Source organism: Hordeum vulgare, chromosome 7H (assembly GCF_904849725.1).
Source record: "Hordeum vulgare subsp. vulgare chromosome 7H, MorexV3_pseudomolecules_assembly, whole genome shotgun sequence".
In the NCBI taxonomy this organism is placed as follows: Eukaryota; Viridiplantae; Streptophyta; class Magnoliopsida; order Poales; family Poaceae; genus Hordeum; species Hordeum vulgare.
In genome coordinates, this window is record NC_058524.1 from 608,097,619 (window position 1) to 608,113,992 (window position 16,374).

A 16,374-nucleotide genomic window follows, 5' to 3' on the forward strand; every position below is an offset into this window, starting at 1 on the left:
CTAGCGGCTAGCGCTCCGGCGTCGGGGAGAAACGGAAGGTCCGGGCGGCGAGCAAGCAGCTCGGTCGGGCCGGCGGCCCTCCTCGATCCACGGCGGCCTGAGGAGCTCGGTCTGGGCGGCGAGAAAGCAGCTCGGTCGGGGCGACGGCCCTCCTCGATCCGCGGCGGCGTGAGAAGCTCGGTCCGGGCGGCGTTCCTCCTCGATCTGCGGTGGTGCGCCTCCCCGACCCCGATGCTTCGCAACAGCAGATCCCCGGCCAGCCGGGGCGCTCCTCCCTCGTCCTCACGGCCGCACGACGCTGCTATTCCGCGGCGGCTGCTTCGAGCCGGCGCGCGAGAGCAGGAGACTCTCGCGCCAAGCCGTCCTTTCCCCGCCAGGATTTTATACAGGATGTGTAGATGGAAAATAAGCGTGGAGGCTTTGTTTGCTTTGGTTCACTGCTGTCCCTTAGATGTTGTTTGAACGGCAGATTAGAAGAGGGCAGTTACAACGTGACTTGCTAGAGACAAGTCACTGGATCCCAGTCCGGTTTCATCAAGACGCAGACTCATATTTGTAGCAAAAAAGAAAAAACATCCGCGGCTACTAGTTGATGAAGTTAATAGCAACACGTGTAGCCAGAAGTACTTTTCTACACCCACTGACTATACTGTTTCTCATTTTTGTGACACGCGTCCCTTTTATTCACTTTCATTTGTTTTCCTTTTTTGCAGCAAATATGCAAACGTCCTCTTTGGGATATGTAAACATTTATTTAACCGAACCAGTGGTACAAAAATCTCTGAAAAATGGAAAAATTACAACCAAGCTTGTGATTCGACATCTTCATCCTCTCGTACGGGTCAATGGCGCGTCGCATGTCGCTTTTTTGCTGAAACGAGCTTCTCATTGTTGATTGCGGACAAGAAGATATCAAGGCCACTGTCCAGCCAGACCAACGCCTTGTTAATATGTTGTGTCAGACTGTTTGAATTAAGCTATTGATTACTGTGTGGCCTGTTGTGTCAGAATTGTTGATTACTGTGTCAGAATTTTCACACACAAAATAGTTATGTCAGACTGTTTGAATTAAGTTGTTAATATGTTGACACGTGCAGATAAATAAATTATAAGGTTTGCACTTAAAATCTTAGACACTTCTAAGAAGAAGCCTTGTTGGTTGCTGCCTGTCAGGTGCTCGGTCAATCGCAACATGACCTTCATCTGAAAAAACGAATTTCAGTTGTAGCAATGATTTTGCTGCAGAATTGGATAGAGAATAAAATGCAAGATATATAATCCACGTTTGATTTTTCCGGCTCAGCGTGGCCTGTGAAACTGCAGCGTTCCTTGCCGTCAGTCTATGGATTCTGAAGTTCGAACTGGATTCAGACTAAAACAGACGCCATGGTCAAACTACGATTTCAGAGAGGAGATTCTTTTTCCTTTCTTGCGAGTAATTCCAGAGATATCAACATTGCAAGAACCACGGTATCACGCAGATTAGCATTCAGAAATCACAGCAAGTAACAACGAGAACAAGATTGCAAGATGCAATCCATTCCAACCAGATCCACCACCAACATCGATTACACAGCAAACCAAAACATTAACAAGAACACTAATCTAATCTAGAACTCCTGGGAGGCAGAGCCGATGTCGCCCTTGGCCTTGCCGGCCTTCTTGGGGAGGAGCGTGGTGTGGATGCTGGGCAGCACCCCGCCGGCGGCGATGGTGACGGAGCCCAGCAGCCGGCTCAGCTCCTCGTCGTTGCGCACGGCCAGCTGGATGTGGCGCGGCACGATCCGGTTCTTCTTGTTGTCCCGCGCCGCGTTGCCGGCGAGCTCCAGAGTCTGAATCGGAGAGAAACAAGACACGGTGAGATCCAGGACAGAGGAACCGCGCGCAAGGGAGGTGAACAGAGTTAAGAGATAGACGGGGAGAGGAGGAGGAGCCGGCGGAGGATGCGTACCTCGGCGGCGAGGTACTCGAGGACGGCGGCGAGGTAGACGGGGGCTCCGGCGCCGACGCGCTCCGCGTACTTGCCGACCTTGAGGTACCTGGCGACGCGGCCGACGGGGAACTGCAGGCCGGCCTTGGACGACCGGGACACGGACTTGGCGCTGGCGGCGGGCTTCGCCTTGCCCCTCCCGCTGCCGGCGATGGCCATCTTCTGATTCGCGGTGGAGGGTGAGCGGGATGGTGCGGTTGTCGCCGGAACAGAGAGATGGCCGGGATCGATGTGACAAGGTGGAGGGCGCAGCGGGGGCTGTGGCCTGTTATAAAGAGAAGGGGAGCCGACGCGTGATTGGCTGGGAGGGCGAGGACGCGGATCGGTGACGTGGAGGGTGAGCCGAAAACTTCTGTTTGGGTTTGGCGCCGGTTGGGAATTTCGGGTAGATACCGTGTCTTGGTCATGGTATATGAAAAGTTGGTCAATACGATTATTATATATTCACTTCGTTTCAAAATTATCTTAACTTTGTCTAGATATAGATGTATTTAAATATTAAAACTTAAATAGATACATTCATATCTAAACAAATGTAAGATAAAAATTTTGAGACCGATGGAATGCAAATTTAGGTGATTATATAGTCACTGACCATCGTATAGCTTCGTATTTTTTCTGTTGACCGTTCAACACAAGTGGACCCCACCCGTCGGTATATAAAAAACTTCAATTTTCAAACCTAATTCTAATTACCCCTCCTTCTTCCTACTTTTCCCCGCCACCCACCTGCACTGTCGCCGCTCGCCTGTGCCCCTGCCCACCTGCACCGTCGTCGCTCGCCTGCGCCCCTGCCCACCTGCATCGTCGCCGCCTACCTGCACCGCCGCCACTCGCCTGCGCCCCTGCCTACCCGTCGTCGCCTACCTGCACCACCGCCGCCCACCTGCATCGTCGCCGCTCACCTACACTGCCGCGTGAGGGGGTTGAAGACGAACCGCACGACAATAGGGACGTGGTCCGGGTCGATGTACTTGAGGGCGTCGATTTAGGATGGCAGCCGCAGCGGACGGCCGCCCTGCCTGGCTACCATGCGAGCAAACAAGCTCGTCTTCGCGTATACGAAGAGGGGGAGGTCGTCGGCGCTTGCGGCACAGATGGCGCCGCCAAGCCCTTGCACGAAGTCGTCGCTGGGGTCGGGGAGGGCGCCTGTCTTGACGAGGTGCTCTGGGACGTACACTTTGGAGATGCGCGGTGGCGGTGGCTCGGCGAGGCGCACCTACGCGCTCGGCGCGCCGATAGTCCACGTCATGTGGCCCATCGCACCCCACGGGGGGTACGAGGCGACGATGTTCAAGGAGCGGCGGAGGTCGTCGGAGACAGCGGCGGATCGGCATAGGAGGTGGCGGAGCGGCATCTCGCGGTAGGGATTTCCCTGTGCTGGTGGTGGGGAACTATCCACCTGCGCCCCTGCTCACGTATGTTGAACGGTGAAAAGAAAAAAATACAGAGTTGTACGACGGTCAGTGACCGTATAATCACCTGAACTTGTATATAATAACCGTGTTGACCAACTTTTTATGTACGATCATCAAAATGAGCTTCGGACGCACGATTCGAATACCAAGGATGGATATTACTCTTTTGCAGAAGTATAGTTCCCACCGTCCGATACTAGCCGTTGGTCGGACTAGTTTCTTACCGTCCATTTCAAAGCCCATGCATCCAGCGAGACATTGGTTTGGCTGTTCCAATACATATCTGCAAAGGAGAAATTTGGATCAGCATCGCTTCACCTTTTATGCAGCCTTCTCGTTCAGTTGAATTGGTTCCAAATTGTCTAGTCTTAAACACGGTTTTGTCGAAACTCATGTTTTCTTCGAGTTTCACTGGGTGAAAAGTGGTTCCTTCACATGAGGCCTGCTACGACGAGGAACAGCAGTTCTTCGGTACAGAGTCCTTTTTTGCTTTCTCGCACTACAGCTCATGTAGCTAAGGGAACTCTTGTTGCTCTTGATTCTACATTCCCTTGTGGATGCCGGGAGCGATGTACAGCCAAACATTATCAGGGGATGATGCAACGTAGATGCACCGCCATATCAACAGGTGCTATAAGCTAATCATTTCCTAATGCCTCCCAAATCTAACTAACACATTTGTATGAGTGTGCTCGCGTGGCACAATATATGTTCTGAATTTGTCTAAAACGTAATTTTAACAAAATAAGATGAGAAGAATTGTCTTAAATATTATCCACCATGACCAGATAACTTCAAGATAACTTATGTTGGCACACCAAATGGATGTCTTTCTTTATCTGCTTCTTTTCATGTAATCACTATAAACCACGGTTGATGGGAACTATATATATGCATGAACACTTGATGGGGAGGCCAACAAAAAATAAATGTCATAACAACTCATCGATGAGGTGGGTGGCAACTAGCCATTTGTTTGATGTACTTTTTGTTTAGGTTTACTTGAGTTTGGGAAATTCTTTTTTGCTCATAGGTGGAGATGCACTCATTGTCTAAATACACATTTTAAAAAGTTTTTTTTTAAGAAAAAATCTCGTGTGTACGTCCGGACATTATATATCTGTGCACAAAGTTTCGGTGAAATAGGGATTTTTTTGTGTCTTGTGTGAAGAAGACATATTTTATGCTTGATTATAACTATTTATGAGACATTTTTTATGTTTTATTATACAAGCCACAAAATCTATTCTTTCTTTGCGAAATTTTATATGCAAACATAGAATATTCAGATGTAAAAGTGAAGTTATTGTTTGAATTTTTTAGCATTAATAGATGTGTCTACACCTATGAGCCAAAACACGTTCTCCTTGAGTTTGTGCAATAGTTTCTTCAACCGAGCGAACTTCTTGTACTTGCTTGATACTAACAATAGTGTCGAGGGAATGATACTCACAATATTATTAGCGGTACGAATGAGGGACGGAGCCTAACTACGACACAGGTGTAACACTCGGATTTTACGAGTTCAAGCCCCTCTCGAAGGAGGTAAAGACCCTACGTATCGTGCCCGAAGGCTTGTGTTTTCATAGGAAGGGTGTGTGATTACAACAAAGTGTTGAACCCTTGCCACGGAGCTCGAGGGTGGGTTAGATAGAGTTCGCCACGACCCGTCGAGCACCATTACAAGGGCAATAAATAAAAGCAATTGTCGGCGTTACTAGAAATTACAACACTAAGTAGGGTCGTTACTGGTAACGTTGGTCTTGACTGCACTTCATGTACGGGATTAAGTTCCTTGGCTCGTTGAAGCTAGCACACCGTCCACGCTTGCCTCTATCGAAGTGTCGGGGCATGTCCGACTCACTCGAAGATGTCCGAGTGACTCCATGGGTCCGAGCGAAACCTGAGTTGCATCGCCAGTCCTGGGACTTTAATGGTCGTGCGGACCCCAGATGGGCCCTAGAAGGCTCGTCCATGCCCCTACCCCTGGTAGGTGACCCCATTAGTAGCCCTTGAATCGGTTGAGGTTTAATTGGTCGAGTGAAAGACACTTCGGGGTGTCTCCGGCATTTCGGAGGCGTTCAGAAAGTATCTCGGGGCTTTCTCACTTGGTTCCGAAATGAAGCCGCACGGATTCAGGATTGAAGATTTCCAAATGACCGGATTTGCTTAGAAGCTATGAACCACACGGTAACATTAGATCGTCTCTCGGGAGTGACATCCTAATGAGTCGGGTATACGTTATACATCTTCAATGTATCTATAATTTTTTATTGTGTCATGTTGTTATATTATCATTCTGTAATACTTTTGGAGAATTATTTATTAATTGAAATTATTTTTTAGCACTAACCTATTGACCCACTGTCCAGCGTTAGTTGTTGTTTTGTGCACATTTTTCACTTTTCAGGTTTTCCTTACCAAACGAACTCCAATTGACCTGAAATTTTTTGATGATTTTTTTGAACTAAAAGAAGACCAACGAGCATCGAAAGAAGGCTGGTGGCCTCACGAGGGGCCCACAAACCAACAGGGTGCGACCTGGGGGGCTGATAGCTTGTGCCTCCCTCATGGCCCGCCCGGCTCCTTTCTTTGGCTTATAAATTCTCATCTAACCTAAAAATAATAGAGGGAGTCCCAAAACACTTTTTATGTCGCCGCAAGTCTCTGTTCCGACGAGGGGCCATCCGGAGCTCCGTTCCGGCACCCTGCCCGGAGGGGGGTCAATCACGGAGGGCCGCTTCATCAACCTTGTTGCCCTCAGGATAATGTATAAGTAGTTCAATACAAACCTACGGGTCCATGGCGAGTACCTAGAAGGCAATATCTCTCTCTTTGATCTTCAATACAATGATCATCACATCTTCACTTTGATCCATATAATGTAATTCCTTTTGTGCGGTGCGTTTGTTGGGATCCGATGTATTGTGGGTTTATGTTTAGATTATTCCTGATAAATATTTGAGAAGCATGGGGTCTTTTTTTATCAGAGGCCAAGCCACTCCGAGGCCTACGGTTGGTGCTCCCAAGCATCTATCGATGGGTTTAAGGAACATAACTGCGGAGCAAGTGACCTTGAACTCTAAGTAAACATCCATCACTTTACTTCTTCCATGAAGAGATAATTCCAAGGCAACAATTATCATCCCACGACGTCCAATTAGACAAAAAACAGTAAATTGACGGAGCTGGGCATCAGAAACATACCTTGATCCAAGAATGACGACCTTGGAGGGCTCCAAAGTTCGAAACCATTAAAAAATATCAAATGCTGCTACATTTCACCTTGAAAATACATGTTTTCTTTTACTTAAACAATGTAATTGATATGAATCAACAACTCACCGCATCCATATTGAATAGGGAAAAAGAACAATCATGTTTCCTTAAAAACAGGAAAACAACAAGCACTCCACAAAGCATGATTTCACCATATTGGAGAGCTCCACTATCTGTACAACGCCACAACAAAGATATGCTTGCCTAAACCATGATTCATGTTGCTGCCCAAAATTCTGCAGTGCATACTTCGACTTTTTGCATTATTATGTTTATATTATTTATGATAAATATTTTGTGTAGGTTTTGGTCACCCTTTAGTTCAGCTTCTTGCACTTTCAGAATGCAAAACAACTCGGTAAGCTGGTATCTAATGCAAATAGCATATCCACTAACCCGATCCTTATACAAAAGTTTAGTTTATTCATAATTCATTAATTTAATAAAAAATATGTCAATAAATTGCTTTTGTACATGAAGCAAGAAATGAAATTAAACGCTAGGTTGTGTGAAACGACAATGATGGATTCATTGTTGTGGTTGATGTAAAGTTCATCAAGTGGTAGTCTAATGTGATTTATCCTCCATATACATGTCAACTAACTCTCCTATTTCATAGCATAGACATTCTGCTGTACACTGCAGTATATTGCTTCTATCAAACAGAAAAACTAACAAGCTTCAATAAAAAATAATTTCTAGTGACTCCATCACGTGAAATCTTGTTTCCATAGTTGGGTGTGGCTTCAAAACTCATACATGAATAGCAATATATTTACTATTGGAAAGAGTACAATGGATTGTACATTTCCTCAAACTATAGTACGACAACTACTTCTTATCGGAATTCCTGCTGGAAGCATAAAGTTCGGTACTCGTGAAAAGGTTTCTTGGTGCTGATATAAGTGTTCTTTTTGCGGTTTCTTAAGCGTGGTGTATGAGGCTTGAAGGCTTCTTCACAAGATTGTAGAAGGGCCTGAATTTGTTAATGATAGAAATGGAATGCTCCCATAATTGTTCAAGGATTCCTTCGTATTATCATTGTTCTTAGCGCTAAGAACCTTACTTTGTTATTGAAGTGAGAATTTTTGATCTCTTGAATTCATGCCGATGAAGAATTGTAATTCTGATATTATTTATAAATGCATTCTAAGATCTTCCTGAATTATTGTCATGCAGTGATGGACTGTATCAGTTGGCGATTTCTTGGTTGTCATAACTTCTTAGTTATCACTTCTTGAAAATGTTCAAGCGATACATTTGTCACAATGAATAAAAAGCATATACAAAGGCTTGCATCCAACCAAAAAAGACTACACAAGGAGATAAAAGAAACCATTGGTCAAACAAAATTATCACTCCGTCTACTCAAACGAATCAAACGGGTTTTCTTACGGGTGCGGCGTGCCGCCACGCTTTTTCGGCACTAGTATTGTTTCAATGGGTGACAAAGTTCATGTCAATAGCTAGGTGACGTTTGGTTCACGGGCGAGTTAGCTACCTAACCGCATGGTTGGGGGTATCCTCTTTCTTGTGTTTGGTTGTAAACAAATAGGTGGTTACGGATAGCCAATTTTATGTTTGGTTAGAAGGATGGGAGATGCAGCCGACTACACCCTACACGCGCATTCGCTCTGCCGCTTGCATGGCCAGGACGACCAGCACCACCGCATCCCGTCGGCGGCGTGCGCCCACCGGAGCCGAGCACGAAGCCCCGATCCACCACCAACGCATGGTAAGCCGCGGCTCCTGCCTCCACCGTAGGGACGAGGCAGAGGAGGCCACCACCGCAGCCTCGGGCCGCCGCCCCAACACTAGCGCCGCAGATGTGGCAAGACGACCAGATCCACCCCGGAGCGCCCTCCACTGAGCTCGCGTCATCGTCCAGGCGGCCTCCGCACACGCTAGGAGAGAGAAGCTCGCCGCCGGCGGCTTCTGCCCAACGGAGAAGCCCGACGGCGACAAGAGGGGAAGAATGTGAGAAGAAAAGAAAACTTGTTGTTGCCTCGGGAGGTCACCGAGCATGGGTGGCTGCCACCATCCGTGAGATTTTTGCGGATGAGCTCAACCACGTTTTAAGAGCAAATTTCGAGAATCTTGGTTGTCCATATCCCTAACCATCTCTCAACCAAACGCTCGGCAATTACCCGAAAAGTGGCTATCCCTAACCATCCGAAGGATAACCACACAAGCAAACACCACCTACATGTATGTGGTGTCTTCTTAAATCTCTATCAAATTTACGTGCTTGGTTTCTCAGGATTGCTCATAGGGATGAGGTGTACATACTATGAGATGAACATGAGCGTTCTCATGTGTACTTTTTTTATTAAAAAAACATGATGTACTGTATTAGTAATAAGTTGACAACAATTAATAAGGAACAGAAGAAGTATCAGATTTTTACTGAACTTCACCAAATGGTTCTAATGCTTATTTTTGTTTTTAACACACGCATGTCTATAATTGTGTCAGAATTTTCACACAAAATAGTTGTGTCGGGCTGTTTGAATTAACTTGGTATGTTGACAGGTGCAGATAAATAAACTAGAAAGTTTGCACTTAAAATCTTGGAAATTTCTAGGATGCCTTGCCGGTTGCTGCCTGTCAGGTGCTCAGTCGATCGCAAAATGATCTTCATATGAAAATCGAGTTTCAGTGGTAGCAATAATTTCGCTGCACAATTAGATAGAGAGTAAAATGCAAGATACATCAACCACGTCCGTATTTCCGGCTCAGCTTGGCCTGTGATTCTGAACTTCAAACAGAATTCAGACTAAAGAACAAAACGCGACGGTTTCAGAGACGGAAGGAGCGGTAGCATCTCGATTTTCACACGGCTTAGCATTGACACATCACAGGAAGTAACAACAAGAACAAGATTGCAAGCTGCAATCCATTGCAACCAGACCCACCACCAACATCGATGCCACAGCAAACCAAAACATTCACGATCTAATCTAGAACTCCTGGGACGCGGAGCCGATGTCGCCCTTGGCCTTGCCGGCCTTCTTGGGGAGGAGCGTGGTGTGGATGCTGGGCAGCACCCCGCCGGCGGCGATGGTGACGGAGCCCAGCAGCCGGCTCAGCTCCTCGTCGTTGCGCACGGCCAGCTGGATGTGGCGCGGCACGATCCGGTTCTTCTTGTTGTCCCGCGCCGCGTTGCCGGCGAGCTCCAGAGTCTGAATCGGAGAGAAACAAGATACGGTGAGATCCAGGACAGAGTTACAAGAGGGGAAGAGACAGACGGGGAGAGGAGGAGGAGCCGGGGGAGGATGCGTACCTCTGCGGCGAGGTATTCGAGGACGGCGGCGAGGTAGACGGGGGCGCCGGCGCCGACGCGCTCCGCGTACTTGCCGACCTTGAGGTACCTGGCGACGCGGCCGACGGGGAACTGCAGGCCGGCCTTGGACGACCGGGACACGGACTTGGCGCTGGCGGCGGGCTTCGCCTTACCCCTCCCGCTGCCGGCGATGGCCATCTTCGGGTCGAGGTGGAGGATGGAGCCGCTGGTGCGGTTGTCGCTGGAACAGAGGAGATGGCCGGGATCTGTGTGAGGTTGGAGGGCGCTGGGTACTTGATATGGTGTGGCAGAGGGGGGCGGTGGCGCGTTATAAAGAGAAGGGGAGCCGCGCGTGATTCGCTGGGACGGCGAGGCCGCGGATCGGTGACGTGGAGGGAGAGGCAAAAAAAACAATTGTTTTTTCCGCGGATCGGTGACGTGGTGGGCGGAGGCAAAAACTTTGGCGTGGGTTTGGCGCGGGCCGGCGATTTGGCGGGAATTTTCAACAACATGTACATTCGGACTCAGAAAATCTCCAGCCGTAATGATTCAGTGCACCCCGACGAAAGACTTTTTTATGTTGTGTCAGCGTTTTTTTCGTCCTGGAGATAAATAAGTTTTCGGTTGTGCCTTCAGTTTTTTTGACTCGTAGACACCAATTTTTTAAAATTGATCTTTCCCGCTGTCAAATGATGCCATAAGTCGACGATCAACAATGTTACGGTTCAACGCAGTGGCGGAGCCAACCAGCCCAAGGAGCCGGGGCAAAGTCTTTACACAGCAACGTTGCCCAGCGTTTGCCCAAGTGATTAGTAATATTAATCATGGTATCTTTGTATTATTTAGTGAAGAATGGCTGGAGCAGCCCGGGCAGCTGTCCCAGGTCACCGGGAGCTAGCTCCGCCACTGGTTCAACGATTAACAGTCTTTTCCGCTGCCAATTGTACTTGTTCTCCCAGCTTGGTTCAGCGTAAAATCTTATAAACCGCCATTCTGTCCCATCATTTATTAACACATCTATAAAGTTGTGCCTAATATAATTTTGCTACAATCTTTATTTCTTTTCTCCACATCAACAAAAGACCGCTGCTTCTTCCATCGCTCTTATGAATCAGCATGTCATCAAATTTCAACTTTCACATCAGTTTTCCCACCTTAGCTTTTGCAAGATGTGACTCAGACAAGAAAATCGCATCAGGAAGCGCTCGAACTGCCCGGGGTGTTGTCATCCTATGACAGTTCTATCCATAGATTTTCGTTGCTGCCATCGTTCTTCCCCTAAGGAGGTCGGCGATGAGCTAGCGCTTCCCGCCTCACCATGTTCTCCGTTCTTACTCCGCCTCTTCGGATCTTGGTACTTTTGTTGTGTATTCAACAGGCTTTTATCAGCCACCCAAGCTCCCATATTCCAGTAATCGCTAGCCTGAGAGGAAAATAAGTTAGCGTGCGACGAATCATCTTGCGTCTACGCTATATGATATCCTTGGCTCGGACTGAATTTTGCCAAAAACATCAGGATTTGCTGGGAAACCACACAATCAAAAAGCAGATTGTTGGGTAGTTTCCTCTTCTCCACAAAACAAGCAAGATGGATTTTCTAGTGGCCTCTGTTTTGCTAGGTTGTCTCGCGTAAGTACCTTATTGTACACACATAGCCACACAAAAATATGAATCTTCCGTGGACAAGCCACCCTCCAAAGTTTATCACCGATGGCTGATACTACCCCCCCCCCCAAAGTTAATATTGGCATACATAGATTTGACTGAGTATATACCATTTGGTTCTAGAGTCCAAATAGGAAAATCAGCCTCCTCAAGAAGAGGGAACTTATTCACTAGCGTAACTAGTTGTTGCCACAAAACCATCCCATAGTGGTCAACACATCTTCTAAAAGTCAATTTAAGGTTAGCCCCGTCCCAGATCTGTGCAACTGAGCTATCTTGTTGGTTGCAAATTATAAATAGGTCCCAAAATTGCACTTTAAGGGAACATTCCCCAACCCAAGTGTCATACCAGAGTGTCATACCAGAAACTGATCAATTCCTCATTCCCTAGTTTCCATTTGTAGAAGTTTTTAGAAGCAACAAAAGCCTAGGTAATATTCTTCCAAAAGGGATAACCAGTCTCCCCCTTAGCCCAAAAATTATTTGGATCATCCACCTTATATTTATAAGAAACAATCCTTTTCCAGTCTTTATAAGAGCCATCGTAGAAACATTTCCCCCACGAGGATAACAAGGCCATGTTAAATTCCTTAATATTGGGAATACCTAGGCCACCAAATTATTTCTTCCTAGAAACCAAACCCCAATTAGCAAGGTGATACTTGTGTTGACCCCCCATGTTCCCCCAAAAGAAATGAGCCATTTGCGAATTAATGGCATTAACAACCCATTTGAGAAATTTTAGCATGGCCATAAGATACGAGGGATACTAATAATACAAGCACATAGAAGGATACGTTTACCTCTATAGGTGAGATATATCCCATCAAACCCGACAATCATTTAATGATCCTATCAACCAACGCTTGTAAGTCTTCTCTTTTCATCCTATCATAGTGCAAAGGCACCCCCAAATATTTGATAGGAAAAGAGACTAACTTACAACAAAAAATCTGGGCAAATTTTTTGGCAGCACCCTCCTCAAAATTAATAGTCATCAAGTCACTTTTACTGAAATTGATTTTCATGCCAGAAAGGTTCACAAAATTGGATAATAGCCACTTAAAATTCCTGGTTTTATCAACTGAATCTTTCAAGAAGAGGATGATGGCATTTGCATACTGCAGACTGACAACGCCTCTGGGGATGACATGAGCAAGAAGCCCCCCAATCAAATTCTGATCTACTGCTTTTTGAAGCATTTTCGTGAAAACATCTGCCACTAAGTGAAAAAAAGGGGGGACGAAGGGTCCCCTTGTTTAAGCCCTTTCCCCCCCACAAAGTGGGGGCCTATTTCATCATTAATTTTCACACTAAAGGTGCTATTGATTAACATAGATTTAACCCAAGAGATCCATCTAGGGCCAAAACCCCTTGATTTGAGCATTCCAAACAGGAAGTCCCAACTAACCCTGTCATAAGCTTTTTCATAATCCAATTTAAACACCAAACCTGGGCTACCGGATTTTTTAACCTCATGAGCCATAACCACAATTTCTAAAATGTACCTACCTTTAATAAAGTTCCTTTGATTAGTAGAAATTAGCCTATGTCCAATAGGGGAAACCCTATCAGTCATAGCTTTAGATAAGATCTTAACCCCACAGTTACTCAAGCTGATAGGCCTGCATTTCTTCATATCGCTAGCATCAAATTGTTTAGGAATCAACACAATTATAGCAAAATTTAGTCTATGAAGGACTAGAACACCATTTTCAAAATCTCTAATAAACGCCATAAAATCAGACTTAATAACTTCCCAAAAAGCCTGATAAAACAAGAAGGACAGCCCATCTCGACGGGGTGCACCATGTGCATAAGATGTTGGGGAACGTCGCATGGGAAACAAAAAATGTCCTACGCGCACGAAGACCTATCATGGTGATGTCCATCTACGAGAGGGGATGTGTGATCTACGTACCCTTGTAGATCGTACAGCAGAAGCGTTAGTGAACGCGGTTGATGTAGTGGAACGTCCTCACGTCCCTCGATCCGCCCGGAGAACTATCCCGCGATCAGTCCCACGATCTAGTGCCGAACGGACGGCACCTCCGCGTTCAGCACACGTACAACTCGACGATGATCTCGGCCTTCTTGATCCAGCAACAAAGGCGGAGAGGTAGAAGAGTTCTCCGGCAGCGTGACGGCGCTCCGGAGGTTGGTGATGACCTCGTCTCAGCAGGGCTTCGCCCGAGCTCCACAGAAACGCGATCTAGAGGTAAAACCGTGGAGATATGTGGTCGGGCTGCCGTGGCAAAGTTGTCTCAAATCAGCCCTAAAACCTCTGTATATATAGGGGGAAGAGGGGGAGCCTTGCCTTGGGGTCCAAGGCCCCCAAAGAACTTCGGCCGAGCCAAGGGGGGGAGATCTCCCCTTCCAAACCGAGTCCAACTAGGTTTGGAAGGAGGAGTCCTTCCCCTTTTTCCCACCTCCTCTTTTTTTTCTCTTTGATTTTTCTTCCTATGGCGCATAGGGCTCTTTTGGGCTGTCCCACCAGCCCACTAAGGGCTGGTGCGCCACCCCCAATGCCTATGGGCTTCCCCGGGGTGGGTTGCCCCCCCCCCCCCCCCCGGTGAACTCCCGGAACCCATTCGTCATTCCCGGTACATTCCCGGTAACTCCGAAAATCTTCCGGTAATCAAATGAGGTCATCCTATATATCAATCTTCGTTTCCGGACCATTCCGGAAATCCTCGTGACGTCCGTGATCTCATCTGAGACTCCAATCAACATTCGGTAACCAACCATATAACTCAAATACGCATAAAACAACGTCGAACCTTAAGTGTGCAGACCCTGCGGGTTCGAGAACTATGTAGACATGACCCGAGAGACTCCTCGGTCAATATCCAATAGCGGGACCTGGATGCCCATATTGGATCCTACATATTCTACGAAGATCTTATCGTTTGAACCTCAGTGCCAAGGATTCATATAATCCCGTATGTCATTCCCTTTGTCCTTCAGTATGTTACTTGCCCGAGATTCGATCGTCATTATCCGTATACCTATTTCAATCTCGTTTACCGGCAAGTCTCTTTACTCGTTCCGTAATACAAGATCCCGCAACTTACACTAAGTCACATTGCTTGCAAGGCTTGTGTGTGATGTTGTATTACCGAGTGGGCCCCGAGATACCTCTCCGTCACACGGAGTGACAAATCCCAGTCTCGATCCATACTAACTTAACGAACACCTTCGGAGATACCTGTAGAGCATCTTTATAGTCACCCAGTTACGTTGCGACGTTTGATACACATAAAGTATTCCTCCGGTGTTAGTAAGTTATATGATTTCATGGTCATAGGAACAAATACTTGACACGCAGAAAAGAGTAGCAATAAAATGACACGATCAACATGTTACGTCTATTAGTTTGGGTCTAGTCCATCACGTGATTCTCCTAATGACGTGATCCAGTTATCAAGCAACAACACCTTGTTCATAATCAGAAGACACTGACTATCTTTGATCAACTGGCTAGCCAACTAGAGGCTTGCTAGGGACAGTGTTTTGTCTATGTATCCACACATGTATATAAGTCTTCATTCAATACAATTATAGCATGGATAATAAACGATTATCTTGATACAGGAATTATAATAATAACTATATTTATTATTGCCTCTAGGGCATAATTCCAACAGTCTCCCACTTGCACTAGAGTCAATAATCCAGCCCTCACATCATCATGCGAATTACATTGTAATAAATCTAACACCCATACAGTTCTGGTGTTGATCATGCTTTGCCCGTGGAAGAGGTTTAGTCGGCGGGTCTGCTACATTCAGATCCGTGTGCACTATGCATATATTTGCGTCCTTCCCTTCGACGTAGTCGCGGATGAGGTTGAAGCGTCGTTTGATGTGTCTGGACTTCTTGTGAAACCGTGGTTCCTTTGCTAGGGCAATGGCACCCGTGTTGTCACAGAACAAGGTTATCGGATTCAGTGCGCTTGGCACCACTCCAAGATCCGTCATGAACTGCTTCATCCAGACACCCTCCTTAGCCGCCTCCGAGGCAGCCATGTACTCCGCTTCACATGTAGAATCTGCTACGACGCTCTGCTTGGAACTGCACCAGCTTACCGCACCCCCATTAAGAACAAATGCGTATCCGGTTTGCGACTTAGAGTCGTCCGGATCTGTGTAAAAGCTTGCATCGACCTAACCTTTTACGGCGAGCTCTTCGTCACCTCCATACACGAGAAACATCTCCTTAGTCCTTTTCAGGTACTTCAGGATATTCTTGACCGCCGTCCAGTGATCCACTCCTAGATTACTCTGGAACCTACCTGCCATACTTATGGCCAAGCTAACGTCCGGTCTAGTGCACAACATTGCATACATGATAGAACCTATGGCTGAAGCATAGGGGACGGATCGCATATGCTCTCTATCCTCATCAGTTGCTGGGCACTGAGTCTTACTCAATATCGTACCTTGTAAAACTGGCAAGAACCCTTTCTTGAACTGTTCCATTTTGAACCTCTTCAAAACTTTATCAAGGTGTGTGCTTTGTGAAAGTCCTATCAGGCGTTTTGATCTATCCCTGTAGATCTTAATGCCTAGAATGTAAGCAGCTTCTCCTAGGTCCTTCATAGAGAAACTTTTATTCAAGTAATCCTTTATGCTCTTCAAAAACTCTACGTTGTTTCCAATCAGCAATATGTCATCCACATATAATATTAGAAACGCCACAGAGCTCCCACTCACTTTCTTGTAAATACAAGATTCTCC

General features: G+C 46.6%; 1 protein-coding gene across 3 annotated transcripts; it reads right to left on the bottom strand.

Moving 5' to 3' along the window:
* Nucleotides 1–1,456: 1,456 nt before the first annotated feature.
* LOC123407816 (probable histone H2AXb) lies at nucleotides 1,457–10,270 on the bottom strand. 3 transcript variants are annotated; one of them, XM_045101043.1, is made up of 3 exons: nucleotides 9,971–10,253; nucleotides 9,696–9,869; nucleotides 1,457–1,658 (listed from the first exon to the last, which is right to left on the bottom strand). In XM_045101043.1, exons 1-3 carry the CDS (start codon nucleotides 10,166–10,168, stop codon nucleotides 1,611–1,613), a joined length of 420 nt encoding a protein of 139 aa, XP_044956978.1. In that variant the 5' UTR covers nucleotides 10,169–10,253; the 3' UTR covers nucleotides 1,457–1,610. The 3 variants fall into 3 exon arrangements, with proteins under 3 accessions (XP_044956978.1, XP_044956977.1, XP_044956979.1); XM_045101042.1 differs by lacking the exons at nucleotides 9,696–9,869; nucleotides 9,971–10,253 and adding an exon at nucleotides 1,952–2,243 and having other exon boundaries at nucleotides 1,457–1,832; XM_045101044.1 differs by lacking the exon at nucleotides 1,457–1,658 and having other exon boundaries at nucleotides 9,485–9,869; nucleotides 9,971–10,270.
* Nucleotides 10,271–16,374: the final 6,104 nt, after the last annotated feature.

Coding starts and splice junctions, on each gene's coding strand:
- LOC123407816 (XM_045101043.1), bottom strand. CDS start 10,168: ATGGCCATCGCCGGCAGCGGGAGGGGTAAGGCGAAGCCCGCCGCCAGC. Junction 9,870..9,970: donor TCGAATACCTCGCCGCAGAG/GTACGCATCCTC, acceptor TCTCCGATTCAG/ACTCTGGAGCTCGCCGGCAA. Junction 1,659..9,695: donor CCACGCTCCTCCCCAAGAAG/GCCGGCAAGGCC, acceptor CTCCCCAAGAAG/GCCGGCAAGGCCAAGGGCGA.